The sequence below is a fragment of the Oncorhynchus nerka genome, linkage group LG3, assembly GCF_034236695.1.
Source record: "Oncorhynchus nerka isolate Pitt River linkage group LG3, Oner_Uvic_2.0, whole genome shotgun sequence".
Taxonomy (NCBI): domain Eukaryota; kingdom Metazoa; phylum Chordata; class Actinopteri; order Salmoniformes; family Salmonidae; genus Oncorhynchus; species Oncorhynchus nerka.
Window position 1 is genome coordinate 50,172,460 of NC_088398.1, and position 17,326 is coordinate 50,189,785.

The following is a 17,326-nucleotide window of genomic DNA, read 5'->3' on the forward strand; positions in this document are numbered from 1 at the left end:
TTATTGGGAGCATTTCGTTTTTGCATGTTATTTTGGCATTAATAAGTGTCACATATAAATATATATATATATATATCATTGAGTTAATAAAACCGCATACAAACATGATCTCTTTTTGTTTTCTTGAGTAAGGCAGCTCCAATATGCAGGTGTTTCAGCCTAGCTCAGTGCTTTCTGTGGTGGTGGGGCAAGCCAGCAGAAAATACGGAGCGTTGCTCCGTGATTGGCTCAGTGTTCTGTTACTCATGGGGACTCAACATCACCGCCATGTCTAAGGGTAGAGCTAGTAAATTCAAGTGCCTTGGGTGCTGTCATAGAGTTACATTAGAAGTTCCCATCCAAGTAGGCTCAAGGTCATTGGCCACAGATAAAATTACATCAAATCACATTATATCTACAGTAGCCTTGATTGGACTGATCATGTCAACATCATACTTTCAAAATCTTAGCTAGCAGTCATCATCATGAATCAAGTCGACAATCTACTTGCAAATCCTTTTAAATCCTTGTCATATGAAGAAAAATAATGAAGAGAATTTATAGATACAATGTATCGGTGCTCATCGGCCATTGGATATAAACATTACACAACAAGTAGAAAATCACAAATTCAACAATGAGTGGTTCTGAAGGAGTCAGTATGGCTAACTGTAAGCATTGCAAAGCAATCATTAGCCTTCTTTTCAGTGGAGTGGCTGTGTGGTCCCAAGTCTAAGATGAAGGGTCTCTTTTCCTAGTTTAAAATGATAATCATTCAACATTGGCCATGCTGTAAATGAAGCATGATTTGTGCCGTGCTCAAAACAACTTAACTTGGAACAGCAAAATCGGACTTTAGTGAGTTCAAGACAACTGGAAACTTGGGAAAAACGTTTTGAACATTCATCCAACTCAGAAATGTAAATTCAGAACTCAGACCTCTTTCTAGAGCTATGACCTAAAGATCACTGATGTCATCATGATTCAACTTTTTTTTCATTGAGTTCCCAGTTGTTTTGAAAGCACCATACATCTATCTAGATAATGCCACACTTTGATGACAGTTTGATGACAAAATTTGCCAACGAAGGGCTGCCGCGCCACCTTCCTGTTCAAGTGAGCACAGCACAACAAGGTGAGTCCGAAAATGTATTGTATACTGCTTAATAAATTATGTAATATACCAAGGAGATATGTATACTGTAGCTAAGAAAGTAATACTAAGTATATGTTGTGTAGTAAGCTGTTAGTAGCCCATGTGCCTCACCCTAATAATTTTGTCTATTTTCACCTCCTAATTTTGCCTACTGTTCTGACATGTAGCCTTTAACCTGTTTTTGAGAAATATAATCATCAAATATTCTAAGAGCTTTCATTGTCTGCTATTAGGCCCCCTTTATTTATCTTACAGTTCAGACTTGGTATACAGGGAGAACACTGTAAGAATGGCCCATGTTCTGAATTCTGTTGCTGTACATTTCAAAAGTGCTGAACAAATAGTTATTTTGACTACGTCCTAGCTTGCTCATTAATGTCAATCGAAATAACGGATTGCCTCTTATCTTCTCGTCGTCCCCTTATGCCATAGCTTGTACATCTCAATTGTCCGTAGAAACCACATTTGCAGGTCAGCCATATCAGCTATGTTTATCTAAAGGCACTAAATGAGGCTCCGCTGATAGCCAGGGGTAACAGTGGTAAGGTGTTGGGACTGCTTATGTAGGCCCTCACAGTTTGTGGGCACTGTTTGTCACCGTTATAGTTCAATTAAAGCATTGTTTAGTGTTGTGTTGTGTAGTGGCTTTCCTGGCATGCATCCCACATGTATTTATTTTTACCCCACCAAAATGTACAGTTGAAGTCGGAAGTTTACATACACCTTAGCCAAATAAAACAAACTCAGTTTTTCACAATTCCTGACATTTAATCCAAGTAAGAATTCCCTGTCTTTGGTCAGTTAGGATCACCACTTTATCTTAAGAATGTGAAATGTCAGAATAATAGTAGAGAGTATTGTTTATTTCAGCTTGATTTATTTCATCACATTCCCAGTGGGTCAGAAGTTTACTTACACTCAATTAGTATTTGGTAGCATTGCCTTTAAATTGTTCAACTTGGGTCAAACGTTTCGGGAAGCCTTCCATAAGCTTCCCACAATAAGTTTGGTTAATTTTGGCCCATTCCTCCTGACAGAGCTGGTGTAACTGAATCAGGTTTTTAGCCCTCCTTGTTCGCACATGCTTTTTCAGTTCTGCCCACAGATTTTCTATAGGATTGAGGTCAGGGCTTTGGAATGGCCACTCCAATACCTTGACTTTGTTGTCCTTAAGCCATTTTGCCACAACTTTGGAAGTATGCTTGGGGTCATTGTCCATTTGGAAGACCCATTTGCGACCAAGCTTTAACTTCCTGACTGATGTCTTGAGATGTTGCTTCAATATATCCACATAATTTTCTTCCCTCATGATGCCATCTATTTTGTGAGGTGCACCAGTCCCGCCTACAGTAAAGCACCCCCACAACATGATGCTGCCACCCCGTGCTACACGGTTGGGATGGTGTTCTTCGGCTTCCAAGCCTCCCCCTTTTTCCTCCAAACATAACAATGATCATTATGGCCAAACAGTTCTATTTTTGTTTCATCAGACCAGAGGACATTTCTCCAAAAAGTAGGATCTTTGTCCCCATGTGCAGTTGCAAACCGTAGTCTTGCTTTTTTATGGCGGTTTTGGAGCAGTGGCTTCTTCCTTGCTGAGCGGCCTTTCAGGTTATGTCGATATAGGACTCGTTTTACTGTGGATATAGATATTTTTGTGCCTGTTTCCTCCAGCATCGTCACAAGGTCCTTTGCTGTTATTCTGGGATTGATTTGCACTTTTTGTACCAAAGTACGTTCATCTCTAGGAGGCAGAACGTGTCTCCTTCCAGAGCGGTATGACGGCTGTGTGGTCCCATGGTGTTTATACTTGTATACTATTGTTTGTACAGATGAACGTGGTACCTTCAGGCATTTGGAAATTGCTCCCAATGCTGAACCAGACTTGTGGAGGGCTACAATTTTTGGGCTGATTTCTTTTGATTTTCAAATGATGTCAAGCAAAGACACACGGAGTTTGAAGGTAGGCCTTGAAATACATCCACAGGTACACCTCAATTTGAGTCAATTGATGTCAATTAGCTTTAGAAGCTTCTAAAGCCATGACATAATTTTCTGGAATTTTCCAAGCTGTTTAAAGGCACAGTCAACTTAGTGTATGTAAACTTCTGACCCACTGGAATTGTGATACAGTGAAATAATCTGTCTGTAAAAAATTGCTGGAATAATTACTTGTGTCATGCATAAAGTAGATCTCCTAACCAACTTGCCAAAACTATAGTTTGTTAACAAGGAATGTGTGGAGTGGATGAAAAACGAGTTTTAATGACTACAACCTAAGTGTATGTAAACTTCCGACTTCAACTGTATGTGGACAACTACAAATACCTAGGTGTCTGGTTAGACTGTAAACTCTCCTTCCAGACGCACATTAAGCATCTCCAGAGAATGCTACTGATTCTTGACTTCGGCGATGTCATTTACAAAATATCCTCCAACACTCTACTCAGCAAATTGGATGTAGTCTATCACAGTGCCATCTGTTTTGTCACCAATGCCCCATATACTACCAACCACTGCGACCTGTATGCTCTCGTTGGCTGGCCCTCGCTTCATACTCGTCGCCAAACCCACTGGCTCCAGGTCATCTAAGTCTTTGCTTGGTAAAGCCCCGCCTTATCTCAGCTCACTGATCACCATAGCAGCACCCACCCGTAGCACACACTCCAGCATGTATATTTCACTGGTCATCCCCTTTACTATTAGACTCGAAATTGAGCTCAGGTGGATCATGTTTCCATTGATCATCCTTGAGATGTTTCTACAACTTGGAGTCCACCTGTTGCACATACCTGTCTATATAAGGTCCCACAGTTGACAGTGCATATCAGAGAAAAAACCAAGCAATGAGGTTGAAGAAATTATCCATAGAGCTCGGAGATAGGGTTATGCCGAGGCACAGATCTGGGGAAGGGTACGAAAAAAGGTCTGTAGCATTGAAGGTCCCCAAGAATACAGTGGCCTCCATCATTCTTAAACGGATGAAGTTTGGAGCCACCAAGACTCCTTCTAGAGCTGGCTACCCAGCCAAACTTAGCAATCTGTGGAGAAGGGCCTTGGTCAGGGAGGTGACCAAGAACCGATGGTCACCCTTACAGAGCTCCAGATTCCTCTGTGGCGATGGGAGAACCTTCCAGAAGGACAACCATCTCTGCAGCACTCCACCAATCAGGCCTTTATGGTAGAGTGGCCAGAAGGAAGCCCCTCCTCAGTAAAAGGCACTTGACAGCCCGCTTGGAGTTTGCCAAAAGGCACCTAAAGGACTCTCAGACCATGAAAAACAAGATTCTCTGGTCTGATGAAATCAAGATGGAACCATCAAGATGGTCTACAAATTTTTCTGTGGTCTTGGCTAATTTATTTTGATGTCAAGCCAAGAGGCACTGAGTTTGAAGGTAGGCCTTGAAATACATCCAAAGCTACACTCCAAACTTTTAAAGCCTTGACATCATTTTCTGGAATTTTCCAAGCTGTTTAGAGGCACAGTCAATGTAAATTTCTGACCCACTGGAATTGTGATACAGTGAATTATAACTGAAATATTATGTTGGAAAAATTACTTGTGTCAAGCACAAATTAGATGTCCTAACCGACTTGCCAAAACTATAGTTTGTTAACAAGAAATTTGTGGAGTGGTTGAAAAACAAGTTTTAATGACTCCAACCTAAGTGTATGTAAACTTCCGACTTCAACTGTATGTCACAACAGGTGTAAATATATGGGTCATGACAGTCTTATGACCATATGACAGGTTATGACCAATCAAATGTATTTATAAAGCCCTTCTTACATCAGCTGATGTCAAAGTACTGTACAGAAACCAAGCCTAAAACCCCAAACACCAAGCAATGCAGGTGTAGAAGCATGGTGGCTAGGAAAAACTCCCTAGAAAGGTCAGAACTTAGGAAGAAACCTGGAGAGGAACCAGGCCTCTTCTGGCTGAGCCGGGTAGAGATTATAACAGAACATGGCCAAGATGTTCAAATGTTCATAGATGACCAGCAGGGTCAAATAATAATAATAATTCTATGGCAAAGATACTTATATGTCTCCCCTTTCATCTGTGTCTAGCTGTTAGCTAGTTACTGGCTAGCTAGATCTTCAACAAGCAAGGAACAAAAGGGGGGTGGTTCATTCAATACTCTGATGCAGTTGTCATGTGCTGCTGTGAATTGCATCACAAGCGACATGCCAAACGGGAGACGTAAACAGAAAAAGTACATCATACCTGCAATTTCAAAGTTGTTTGAGTTGCTTTGTTTATCACCAAATTTGCTACAACACTGCATCCAAGTTTCTAGAAATAGGTGTTTTATGAATATAAGCTCCCCACCAACTCAGCCTGTCTTTTCAAACTTCTAGTAGTTAGCCATGAGAGAAAAAGTACTTTCTCAATTTTTTTTGCATTTCTATCCCACATGTGTTGAATGTGTGATGTGTTGAACTGAGAGTACTAACTGAAAGGGAACTAGAACTGCCAAAAGATTTGCTGTGATTAATTGCAAATTCTGAATTTGCACTTATTTAGCTGTAATTTGAAGGGTAGGAAATATGAGTATTTACTCACCAATGTAACAACACAGTGTGGTCAAAGACTTTATTGTAGTCACGATCTGGCTACTTCAAAGTAAACAGTTATGTTTTGGGTTATTACATATTTATTAACTTATTCAGATATCTTCTAAACTACCCACAATGCGCTATTTCTCAACGTCATATGGAGGATCTACTCCGTGCTACCAAGTTTGTGTGCTAGCTCTGTAGCTCTGTAGCTCAAGCTCTTCACAGACTTTGTAGCTGTGTTAACCTTATTGGAACCCGTTAGCATGGCAGGTTCTGGTGCCTTCTTGTCGTGAGCTCAAAATGAAAGAGAAAATCCTACCTGCCTGCTCTAATTGTGTAGTACCTAGTCTGTTTTGCTTTTTGTTTTGTCAACTTTTTTCATGTTCGCTGTGAAATTGGCTACGGGACTTTTCTAACTTTTTCCACCTTTCACCTAGCTGACTGACATCTGGAATCTATCTATTTCGGATTTTTCTTGCTATATAGCTATTGGATTTCCCTGACTCTTCCTCAGTCCGGTGAAGCGCCCGCCTCCCCTCACTTTGGTAGCTCTCAGCTTGTACTCTTTTTAAAAGGATGGGTCTGCACTCTACCATCGGATGGGCCCCGGTCATCAATCTGTAAGTCTCTGCTTGCCCTTTGCTTTTATTTGTGGTTATGTTTTAGTTGTGTTAGTTGTGTTCTAGCTGGTCTCCAGTAGTTGGGGCTCTAGCTTGCCGACCATAACCTTGGTGGTTGGCTAGGCTAATAGTAAGTTGGCTTAAAAGCGAACATTAGCTGTCTGGCTAAGATAACTGCATAGATATAACATTCTTTCATAACTGGTTAGATGGCGTTATGTATTTCCAAAACGTTGGTTTACTTTAATGTAGCTATAAGGTAGGTGTTGATAGCAACTGGCTGACTTATTCAGTGCTAACAACTCTGTTAGCAACTCTGTTGGAGTTTACATTATAGGGAATAGGCTGGCTTGCCGGGTCCTCCATATTACACCACAACCCGGAGAAACATTTTCTGACATGACATTCGGATTGCTGATCGGTTCTATGTGATAAAAAGTGATGTGTAACTTTGCATTGGGACTTTTGTTGTGTACACTAATGCAAATCCATACAGTATGTTACGTTTATGCTACCTACCCTTTAAGATTAATGCTTTTTGTATCACGAGAATATTGACGCCTTGATTTTGCCCAAAGTAACATTAAACAAAATGTGGTAAATTGATAATCACACTTTCTTTTACCTCAATGTCAACCTGTTTTGACATCGCATTGTTGTTTTTAGCTGTATACAGTAGATTATGTATTTGAGATGTTTTCAGTGTATTTTGAACGCTTTCAGACAATATGATTAATCGCAATTAAGAAAATAAGTGCACAAAATGTTAAATAGTTATGCCAATAACAGATACCAATATTATACATTTTAGTGTTGAATTAAAATGTTTATTCTTTTACCAATGTAACAGGACTAAACTAGGAGACATTTACAACCAAGACTCACTTGACACGTACAGACTTTGGCTAGCTCCACAGTTTGAATCCATCCCCTCAGTTAATTACTGACAAAGTAGAAAAGTTGTCTGCATTGACTTAAGTAAAATTACTCAGCAATTTAACAATTAACAGCACTTAACATCCTTCTTCATAGAAACAGCACTAACAACATTAACTAGGACACCTTTCTTTCTGCTGCTATATGTAAGGCTACGTCTTTACAATATAGAATATGTAATTGCACTTTCAACTAGGATTCAATACATTTAGATGACTAGGGAAAACCTACGGTGATTGCATGTATATCAATAAGCATTATTATAGTGAGAAATGCTTTAAGTGGTAACTAATTGCTGCATACAGTACGAGCGCGATGGGCAGCGTGAGTGTCTGGGGCTACAGAACAGACAGAGCATTGTGAGCGTCTAAGAGATGATGGTCTTCAACCAATGACTGATTGGGCAACTGGAGAGCCACAAACGATCACAATCAAGGAGGGAAAAATACAGGGAAAAATACATGATATGCTATTTAGCGTCCTAATATATTACCACTCAGGGAGATAGGTCAAGGGGAATATTCTTATTCCCACCCCAAAAACAAATTATTTTCACACAAGGGTACTTTTATTTTTCCCTAGGTTATTATAGAGCTACGCAACAAAAAAGCATGAGATTTATTTGACTACAACAGTCATAGTAAGCTCAGTTCCCAATTGAGAACAGTCTATTTTGCATTTAAACCCCAAATAACTGAATAGTCTAAATCAACAAAGAGTCGTTGGTAGCCCTCCGGGAACCAACGAACAGTCTGATATGAGTCGTTGCACAGTGCGATGATTTCATAAGAAAGCGCTGCCTGCCAGCCCACCGTTCTGTTTCTCCGATCCTCCCACGAGACACTTAAGATGGTGCCAGCCCCGAGATGGGTGGAGCGTTCCGTCATGTGGCTTTGGAACAAACCATAGACTAGCCCATAGCTCCACTCATGATGAGATGCATACAGCCTTGATTGAGTCACTGACCAGAGATCCCAAATGCCCTCCTGACCTCCCACCAACACTCCCTGGTTCATCTTCCAGACTAGCCCCTCTCTCGCTCTCCATCTCCTTCTCTCCCTCTCTCACTCTCCCTCTCTCAGAAGAAGGAGGTGTCGGATGAGAAGGCCCCAGCCAGCCTGAAGTCTTCTCTCATCAGGACACAGAAGAGACGCTGGGGGAGAGCCTTGGAGTAGGGCGCGGGCCGCGGGACACACGTACGCAGCAAGATCTCACGCCCTGCAGGGGGAGGGAAGTCTGGCACACTGGCACCTCCCATTGGCTTTTTGTCATCAGCTCCACCCCCACGTCCTGTGTCTTCATCCAATGGAGCCAAAAGGGCAGCCTGTGTGGGGCGAGGCAGACAGATGGGAGGAGTCAACAGCTGCGTTTAAACAGACAGCCCAATTCTAATAACACTAATTGGTATTTTGACCAATCCGATCAGCTCGGAAAATTATCTGATGGGATTGGTCAAAAGACCAATTAGTGGAAAAAAGACCAGAATTAGCTGCCTGTCTAAACGCAAGCAAAGTGGCAAAAATTTAGGTTGGCACATAATTGAGTGGCTAACATTCAGGCCGGCACAAAATGGAGAATGCAGGGCCCAACACACAGTAGACTTTCTATAAAAGCCCAATAAAATGTGGAAACTAGAACACAATATATTTTTAGGCAGTCTAAGCAGAACCTTAACACATACTACACTTTTACAATGTGAGTATAACAGAGTGTGACACGCGAGACTGAGAAAAACATACATACAACTCATTCTAAGTGGTTGGGGGAATGAAACAACCTCGACAGTGATCAGACCTGGCGCAAGTGAAAGCGTCTGGACTGAGAAACGACAGCAGCATGTTAACACAATCTATTTTTACTGAGCAGGAACAAATTACATAAATTAGAAAGCTGATTACAAATTAACAAATGCCTTCCCACATCTCCCAAACTATTGTCTAAGGCGAGGAAAGGAGAACACATTTAATGGATTGGAGCGATTCGGTGTGTGCTTCCAGATCAATGTATGCATTTGTTTTCAGTGGGGCACAGCATAGCCCTAGAGGGATGGCAACACAAGAAAGCTACGTGACGCTAAGATCTAAAGCCAAAAGGGATCAAACACACCACAGCAACCTCCAATACTTACATAGTAAACTAGCAGGCTAAAACTAGTATATAACTAACCAGACAGAAAAGAGCAACCTACCACTCCTGAGTGTACATACTAAACAGCAGGATACCACTAACCTACTGTAATGTATACACTGAGTGTACGAAACTTAAAAGGAACAAATTCCTAATATTGAGTTGCACCCCATTTTGCCCTCAGAACAGCCTGAATTCATCGGGGCATGGACTCTACAAGGTGTCGAAGGCGTTCCAAAGAGATGCTGGACCTTGTTGACGGCAACGCTTCCCCCAGTTGTGTCAAATTGGCTGGATGTCCTTTAGGTGGTGGACCATTCATAATCAAATCTTATTGGTCGCATCCACATATTTAGTAGATGTTTATTGTGGGTGTAGCGAAATGCTTGTGTTACTAGCTCCAACAGTACACTAATATCTAACAACACACACAAATCTAAAAGTAAAAGAATGGAATTAAGAAATATAGAAATATTAGGACAAGCAATGTCGGAGTCCGGAGTATAATTATATATGTATGTGATGGCATGTTTAGACATTATGTGGATAGAATATGTAGTATATCTGAAGAATAGGTAGAATTCTTGATATACATGGGAAACGGTTGAGCATGAAAAACCTAGCAGCGTTGTAGTTCTTGACAAATCGGTGCGCTTGGCACCTACTATCAAAGCCCATTCAAAAGGCACTTCAATCTTTTTTTTTTACAATCCATGTCTCAAGGCTTAAAAAGCCTTCTTTAACCTGTCTCCTCCCCTTCATCTACACTGATTGAAGTGGATTTAACAAGTGACATCAGTAAGGGATCATAGCTTTGAGCTGGATTCACTGTCTGTCATGGAAAGAGCAGGTGTTCCTAATGGTTTTATGCACTCAGTGTATAGCGACATACCACTCCTTAGTATACATACTAAACCAGCTAAAACTAGTCTACTATAAACCAACCTCCACATCCACCAGAAAACACTTGTTTATCAACGCAGACCCATCAACAGAGAATGAGAGCAAATGGACATACAACAAAAAATAATTGATTAGAGCTACACTAACAGATAGGTGGTTAGAAGAAAAGATGGAAGGGAGGAGGAGAAGAAGAGGGGCTAGGTGGTTAGGTAAAAAGGTCAGAGGGAGGTTAAAAACACGGTAAGTGGCATCGCTTTAGGAACCCTGTGCTTCTCCATTGTGTTATGGAGGTCTGGAAATTGCAGCGGTTCACTCTTCCAAACCATTACCAGAGAAATAACTGTAATCTTTGTCTGTATCCCTCCCTCAGCTGGCCTGAACCTCAGTTGCAGCACTGCTTTGCAGGTAGAAAGAGGGAGAAGTCATCGTGGAGAGGGGCATGGGGGGTGGAGGCAGCTAGGGTGGGGGGTGAACTAGGGGTGTAAAGGGGGGATAGGGAGGGTTGCTAGTGGTTACCTCATCACTGCTGTAGTCAGCGAGCTTGACATGGGTGAGAGGCAAGCAGCGTTAGGAGACAAAAAAAAACACATAATACGATGGAGAGAACGAAAAAACATAAAATAACAAACAACACAACCGACACAAAGTCAGGTGATTAGGTTCTGGTTGAGAAGACATGACATTCATCCCACCGAATGCATCCCATGCATAGCATACGCACTCAAGCCAGAGCAAGCGGCATTGCAATCAGACAACAATCAAACTGGTACTCTAGTCTTGTACTGGTAACATGGGTAAGATGAGGGGCAGGACATCTCTCCTCTCTTCTATTCTTCTCTGTCTCTCTTTCCCTCGTTCCCAAGAAACTCACCTCATTTGATTGGCTGATGATTTCATCTGATTTACATGTGCTTGGGATAATTACAAGCTTTCTTTTGAGAGCTTGGCAAAACACAGGCTGTAATTTAACACTCCGACATCTTGCTGGGTAAAAAAAAAAAAGTGATTGAGGGAGTGAGAGTTTGCTGAAATCTAACTATTTTTTCGCACCATTTCATCCTCCAACACAAGGCACAGGGGAGAGAGCCAAGACAAGCATTCATTCCCTGTTTGCATTTGACTAGCAATTATTCTAAGGAACAGATCTGGGACCAGGGACTGCATCTGTTGATGAACTCCGGAAGAAGACACATTTATTGGCTTGAACTAAATTTCACGTTGAACAAACAAATGTATGTGTCATTGGATGTGCCAAGACCAAACCAGGCATTGTATTTCAATGTGTTACAGCAAAGCATACACTTACTTTCATAACCAATACAGGTGCAACTGTACAGTACAATGCGAGAGGTAATATATCATTGCAAGTGCCTTTTAACTGATCATCTCAGACTATTCAGTCGGAGTATACTCAAAGACATGCAGCACAGAATAGACAGTCATTTGGTCCAGGTGTCTCTCTCCTTGCTTGTCAAATCATATCAAACTGAATAAAACAAGACATGTGTTTAATTGTCCTTCTGCTAATCATAACAGAGGGAACTACAGAGCCTAGATGTTTGTCTGTCAGATTGCACAAAGCCATTTTTTGACAGACGTTTTTATCATACTTGGTATGAGTTGCATTATGTGATATGCAAGAAGAGTGACTTAACTTAAGCAAGTAAAACGGTTTAATAAAGCGGCAAGAAGAAAGTAGTGATAAGTGAACACATTAGAACACAGTCCAGCAGCAGCATGCTTTTTGTTACTCAGGCAGCATGCCCAGGAGCCCCTCAGGGCCTGGAAAAAGGGTGGGGTTGTAGGAGGGGAATCAGTCAGGGGGAACATAACATCTCCTGCCTGGGCTGTTGGACAAACAGCACGTGAACCGATAGTGGTGGCGGGATATCCTGTGACGCCAAGGAGTTAGGAAAGGCCTCAGTGGGGGACGGTGTGTATGTTTGTACAAGCGTGTGCGTGTGTGTTCTGGATGGTGGTGACAGTGTGAGACGGTGTGCTTTACCCTCTGAGCGCTGACAAACAGCTTATGGATGATGCTGCCGGCTGGGCCGCGCCCTGCTCCGATCACAGACACCTCAGGCTCCTCTAGCAGAGAGCTCACGAACCTGAGAGCGAGAAGAAGAGGAGATGGGGGAAGAGGTTCAGTTCATGTGAGCGTAGTCAGAAAACACATGCAGGTTTTTATATTTAAAAGACATGCAATTATACTTTTACCAACAGAATAACGAGAAGGGGTTGTAAAAACTAGCTACAGTACAGTACACAACATGTGAAAACTACAGCCTTTCTGGAACGCATCCCTCTCCCCTGACACAGCATCTCGGATACAAGGCAGGACAGGCAGTTTCATTGTTGGAGAGAAAAGGGACAAGTTAATGGCTGCATGGTTCCAGGCCAGCTCTGAGTGTCCTCAAAATTAGTCTCTCTCTGCCTGGTTCTACTGCCTGAATGGCTGGGCAATCAGAGGCCCCTGGGACAAATGAACACGGTGGGCCTCCCTAATATAACCCCATCTGTCTGTATATCTATGTTTCTCTCTCTCAATGTACCTGAACCTCTGACACTAAGTGAATACCTAGACAGACAGACAGACAGACACACACACACAGACAGACAGATCTACACACTCCAGACACACTCACTTATTCACTCCCAAGATAGGCACACAAACACACCCACTATAATATGCTCCCTTATTACAATTTGAGCAGAGTGTGTGCCTGGGGAGAGGGTGGTGGAGTTTTAATATAGCACACAACACAGTACTTGTGTTTGCCCAACATTTATTAGCATTCCTACTCCTACCCCCCCGAGCAGGTTGTATGATGAAATAAGAGCCGGCTTGTGATATTAATAAAGCGAGAAGGATGGGATGGAAGGCACACAAGAGGTACCCACTACAATTCACATCCCGCCTCAACAGAGCCACAGATTACACAATCTGCACTCCACACCGCCCTCTCCCATCTGGACAAGAGGAACACCTATGTGAGAACACTGTTCATCGACTACAGCTACTACAACGACTACTACAACACCATAGTGCCCTCCAAGCTCATCACTACGCTAAGGACTCTGGGACTGAACACATCCCTCTGCAACTGGATCCTGGACATCCTGACGGGCCGCCACCCAGGTGGTGAGAGTAGATAAAATTGACAGTTTCAATACCCGGGAATAATTAATCTAACCAGAGAGTCCGGGGAAATACAGCAAAAATGTGCCCATTTAAAGTGTTCAAAACCAAGATATAGTGACTATGTAAAGATTCTCCGCAAATAAGAGAGGTGCTGCGCCACCTTGTCAGCGCCACTATGTAAAGATTTCACAGAAAGTGAAACTGATATTTAGTAATGATAGAGTAAATGACTTGAGAAACAGGCCGTTCAGAAATTCAGAGTGTTATCATGTTCCTCAATTAATTCAGCGCATTTCAGCAGTTGGTCCAGGCTACAGTATCTTGACACACAGCGGACCCCGAGTAGGCTATAGCGTTGTCGGATCATACAAACTTTGTAACGGCAGTCAAACAAAAGTAAAATGACCAAAGTTGAAAGCTTGCTAGATAACCTCCAACGAATGACAGAATCTCTCCTATTTGGCAAAGTCAAGTTGATGATTATACAGACAGCAGATCAGCTCATGAATAACGGGGAGATGATGAGAGGGAACTGTTTAAATATCAAGGCATCTTAACGGGGACCAACTCTATTTATAAAAAACAAAATCCATATCTACTCTCATACCGTTTGATGGTCACATTCTCTACCGAAGCTCTCATATGGGCAGCAATACAAGACAGAGCAGACGTATTATAGCGGTATTTTGACATGCATAGGCGAGACATGCTTTGATAATGCAACCTATAGATTACAGAATAAGGTTAGGAATTTTCAAGCGAGACAGGAGTCAAGGACATTCCGAGACGTGTCCCTAAGTCACTAAGTCACTTTCTTTTGGTTGTGTGCTTAGGATCATTGTCCTGTTGGAAGGTGAACCATCGCCCCAGTCTGAGGTCATGAGCGCTCTCCATTCATCTTTCCCTCGATCCTGACTAGACTCCCAGTCCTTGCCGCTGAAAAAGATCACAAAAGCATGATGCTGCCGCCACCATGCTTCACAGTAGGGATGGTGCCAGGTTTCTTCCAGACGTGACACTTGGCATTCAGGCCAAAGAGACACTTGGCATTCAATTTTGGTTTCATAAGACCTTCATAAGAATCTTGCTTCTCATGGTCTGAGAGTCCTTTATGTGCCTTTTGGCAAACTCCAAGCAGGCTGTCACGTGAATTTACAAAGGAGTGACTTCCGTCTGGCCACTCTACCATAAAGGCCTGGCTGGTGTAGTGCTGCAGAGATGGTTGTCCTTCTGGAAGGTTCTCCCATCACCACAGAGGATCTCTGGAGCTTTGTCAGAGTGACCATCAGGATCTTGGTCACCTCCCTAACCAAGGCCCTTCTCCTCCGATCACTCAGTTTGGCTGGGCAGCCAGCACTAGGAAGAGTCTTGGTGTTTCCAAACTTCTTCCATTTAAGAATGATGGAGGCCACTGTGTTCTTGGGTACCTTCAATGTTGCAGACATTTTTTGGTACCATTCCCCAGATATGTGCCTCAACACAGTTCTGTTTTTTTCCTTTGACATCATGGCTTGGTTTTTGCTCTGACATGCACTGTCAACTGTGGGACCTTACAGTGGGGCAATAAAGTATTTAGTCAGCCACCGATTGTGCAAGTTCTCCCACTTAAAAATATGAGAGAGGCCTGTAATTTTCATCATAGGTACACTTCAACTATGACAGAAAAAATGAGAAAGTTCTCTACAAGGCTACACACTGCAACAGAATAATACCGGTTCTGGTGAGCAAAGTTTTAATGTTCTGAATGTTTATCCATAGGCCGACTGACATCCCTGGTGAGATTGTCTCAATCCCTAGTACAGGTGACAGCACACAATTTACATCTTTCAAACTGAATTGAATGTGCATACTATTCAAATCACACAGAATGAATATGGATTGTTTATGGTAACAATAGCAAAATCTTACATTTCCACTTTAAGTGTAGCGTTAGAGTCTGCACTTGCCTAAAACCATTTCCTACAATTTCAGCAACCACAGAGGAACTTTCAAATAGCTTCCCCATGAAACAAAGTTCCTTTCAAGTTCTTTACCTTCCCAGCTATCATTTATTCACTAGTTGGTAACTTGGAGGATGCCAGAATATATATACAGTGGGGCAAAAAAGTATTTAGTCAGCCACCAATTGTGCAAGTTCTCCCACTTAAAAAGATGAGAGAGGCCTGTAATTTTCATCATAGGTACACTTCAACTATGACAGACAAAATGAGAAAAAAAAATCCAGAAAATTACATTGTAGGATTTTGAATGAATTTATTTGCTAATTATGGTGGAAAATAAGTATTTGGTCACCTACAAACGAGCAAGATTTCTGGCTCTCACAGACCTGTAACTTCTTTAAGAGGCTCCTCTGTCCTCCACTCGTTACCTGTATTAATGGCACCTGTTTGAACTTGTTATCGGTAAAAAAGACACCGGTCCACAACCTCAAATAGTCACACTCCAAACTCCACTATGGCCAAGACCAAAGAGCTGTCAAAGGACACCAGAAACAAAACTGTAGACCTGCACCAGGCTGGGAAGACTGAATCTGCAATAGGTAAGCAGCTTGGTTTGAAGAAATCAACTGTGGGAGCAATTATTAGGAAATGGAAGACATACAAGACCACTGATAATCTCCCTCGATCTGGGGCTCCACGCAAGATCTCACCCCGTGGGGTCAAAATGATCACAAGAACGGTGAGCAAAAATCCCAGAACCACACGGGGGGACCTAGTGAATGACCTGCAGAGAGCTGGGACCAAAGTAACAAAGCCTACCATCAGTAACACACTACGCCGCCAGGGACTCAAATCCTGCAGTGCTAGACGTACTGGCTTAAGCAGGGGGGCACATGTCCAGGCCCGTCTGAAGTTTGCTAGAGAGCATTTGGATGATCCAGAAGAAGATTGGGAGAATGTCATATGATCAGATGAAAACAAAATATAACTTTTTCGTAAAAACTCAACTCGTCGTGTTTGGAGGACAAAGAATGCTGAGTTGCATCCATACCTACTGTGAAGCAATGGGGGTGGAAACATCATGCTTTGGGGCTGTTTTTCTGCAAAGGGACCAGGACGACTGATCCGTGTGGGGCCATGTATCGTGAGATTTTGAGTGAAAACCTCCTTCCATCAGAAAGGGCATTGAAGATTAAACTTGGCTGGGTCTTTCAGCATGACAATGATCCCAAACACACCGCCCGGGCAACGAAGGAGTGGCTTCGTAAGAAGCATTTCAAGGTCCTGGAGTGGCCTAGCCAGTCTCCAGATCTCAACCCCATAGAAAATCTTTGGAGGGAGTTGAAAGTCCGTGTTGCCCAGCAACAGCCCCAAAACATCACTTCTCTAGAGGAGATCTGCATGGAGGAATGGGCCAAAATACCAGCAACAGTGTGTGAAAACCTTGTGAAGACTTACACAAAACGTTTGACCTCCGTCATTGCCAACAAAGGGTATATAACAAAGTATTGAGATAAACTTTTGTTATTAACCAAATACTTATTTCCACCATAATTTGCAAATAAATTCATAATTTTTTTTCTTCTAATTTTGTCTGTCATAGTTGAAGTGTACCTATCATGAACATTACAGGCCTCTCATCTTTTTAAGTGGGAGAACTTGCACAATTGGTGGCTGACTAAATACTTTTTTGCCCCACTGTATATAGACAGGTGTGTGCCTTTCCAAATCATGTCCAATCAATTCAATTTACCACAGGAGGACTCCAATCAAGTTGTAGAAACATCAAAGATGATAATTGGAGCCTGAATACTTATGTAAATAAGGTATCTGTTTTTCTTTTTGATTATTCTGCAAAAATGTTCCCAGAACTGTTTTCGCTTTGTCATTGTGGGGTATTGTGGGTAGATTTATAAGGAAACAAATGAATTTAATCAATTTAAGGCTGAAACGTAACAAA

At 42.2% G+C, this 17,326-nt stretch overlaps 1 protein-coding gene across 1 annotated transcript in view; it reads right to left on the reverse strand.

The window, feature by feature from the left end:
* Positions 1-7,123: 7,123 nt before the first annotated feature.
* The window catches only part of LOC115110152 (RAB3 GTPase activating protein subunit 1), a 51,046-nt gene continuing 40,843 nt past the window's right edge, over positions 7,124-17,326 (reverse strand). Inside the window, exons 23-24 of the mRNA XM_029635560.2 lie at positions 12,290-12,392; positions 7,124-8,578 (exon numbers count right to left, since the gene is read on the reverse strand). Coding sequence (XP_029491420.2) covers positions 8,333-8,578; positions 12,290-12,392 — 349 coding nt within the window. The 3' untranslated portion in view covers positions 7,124-8,332. The remainder of the gene's footprint in view (positions 8,579-12,289; positions 12,393-17,326) is intronic.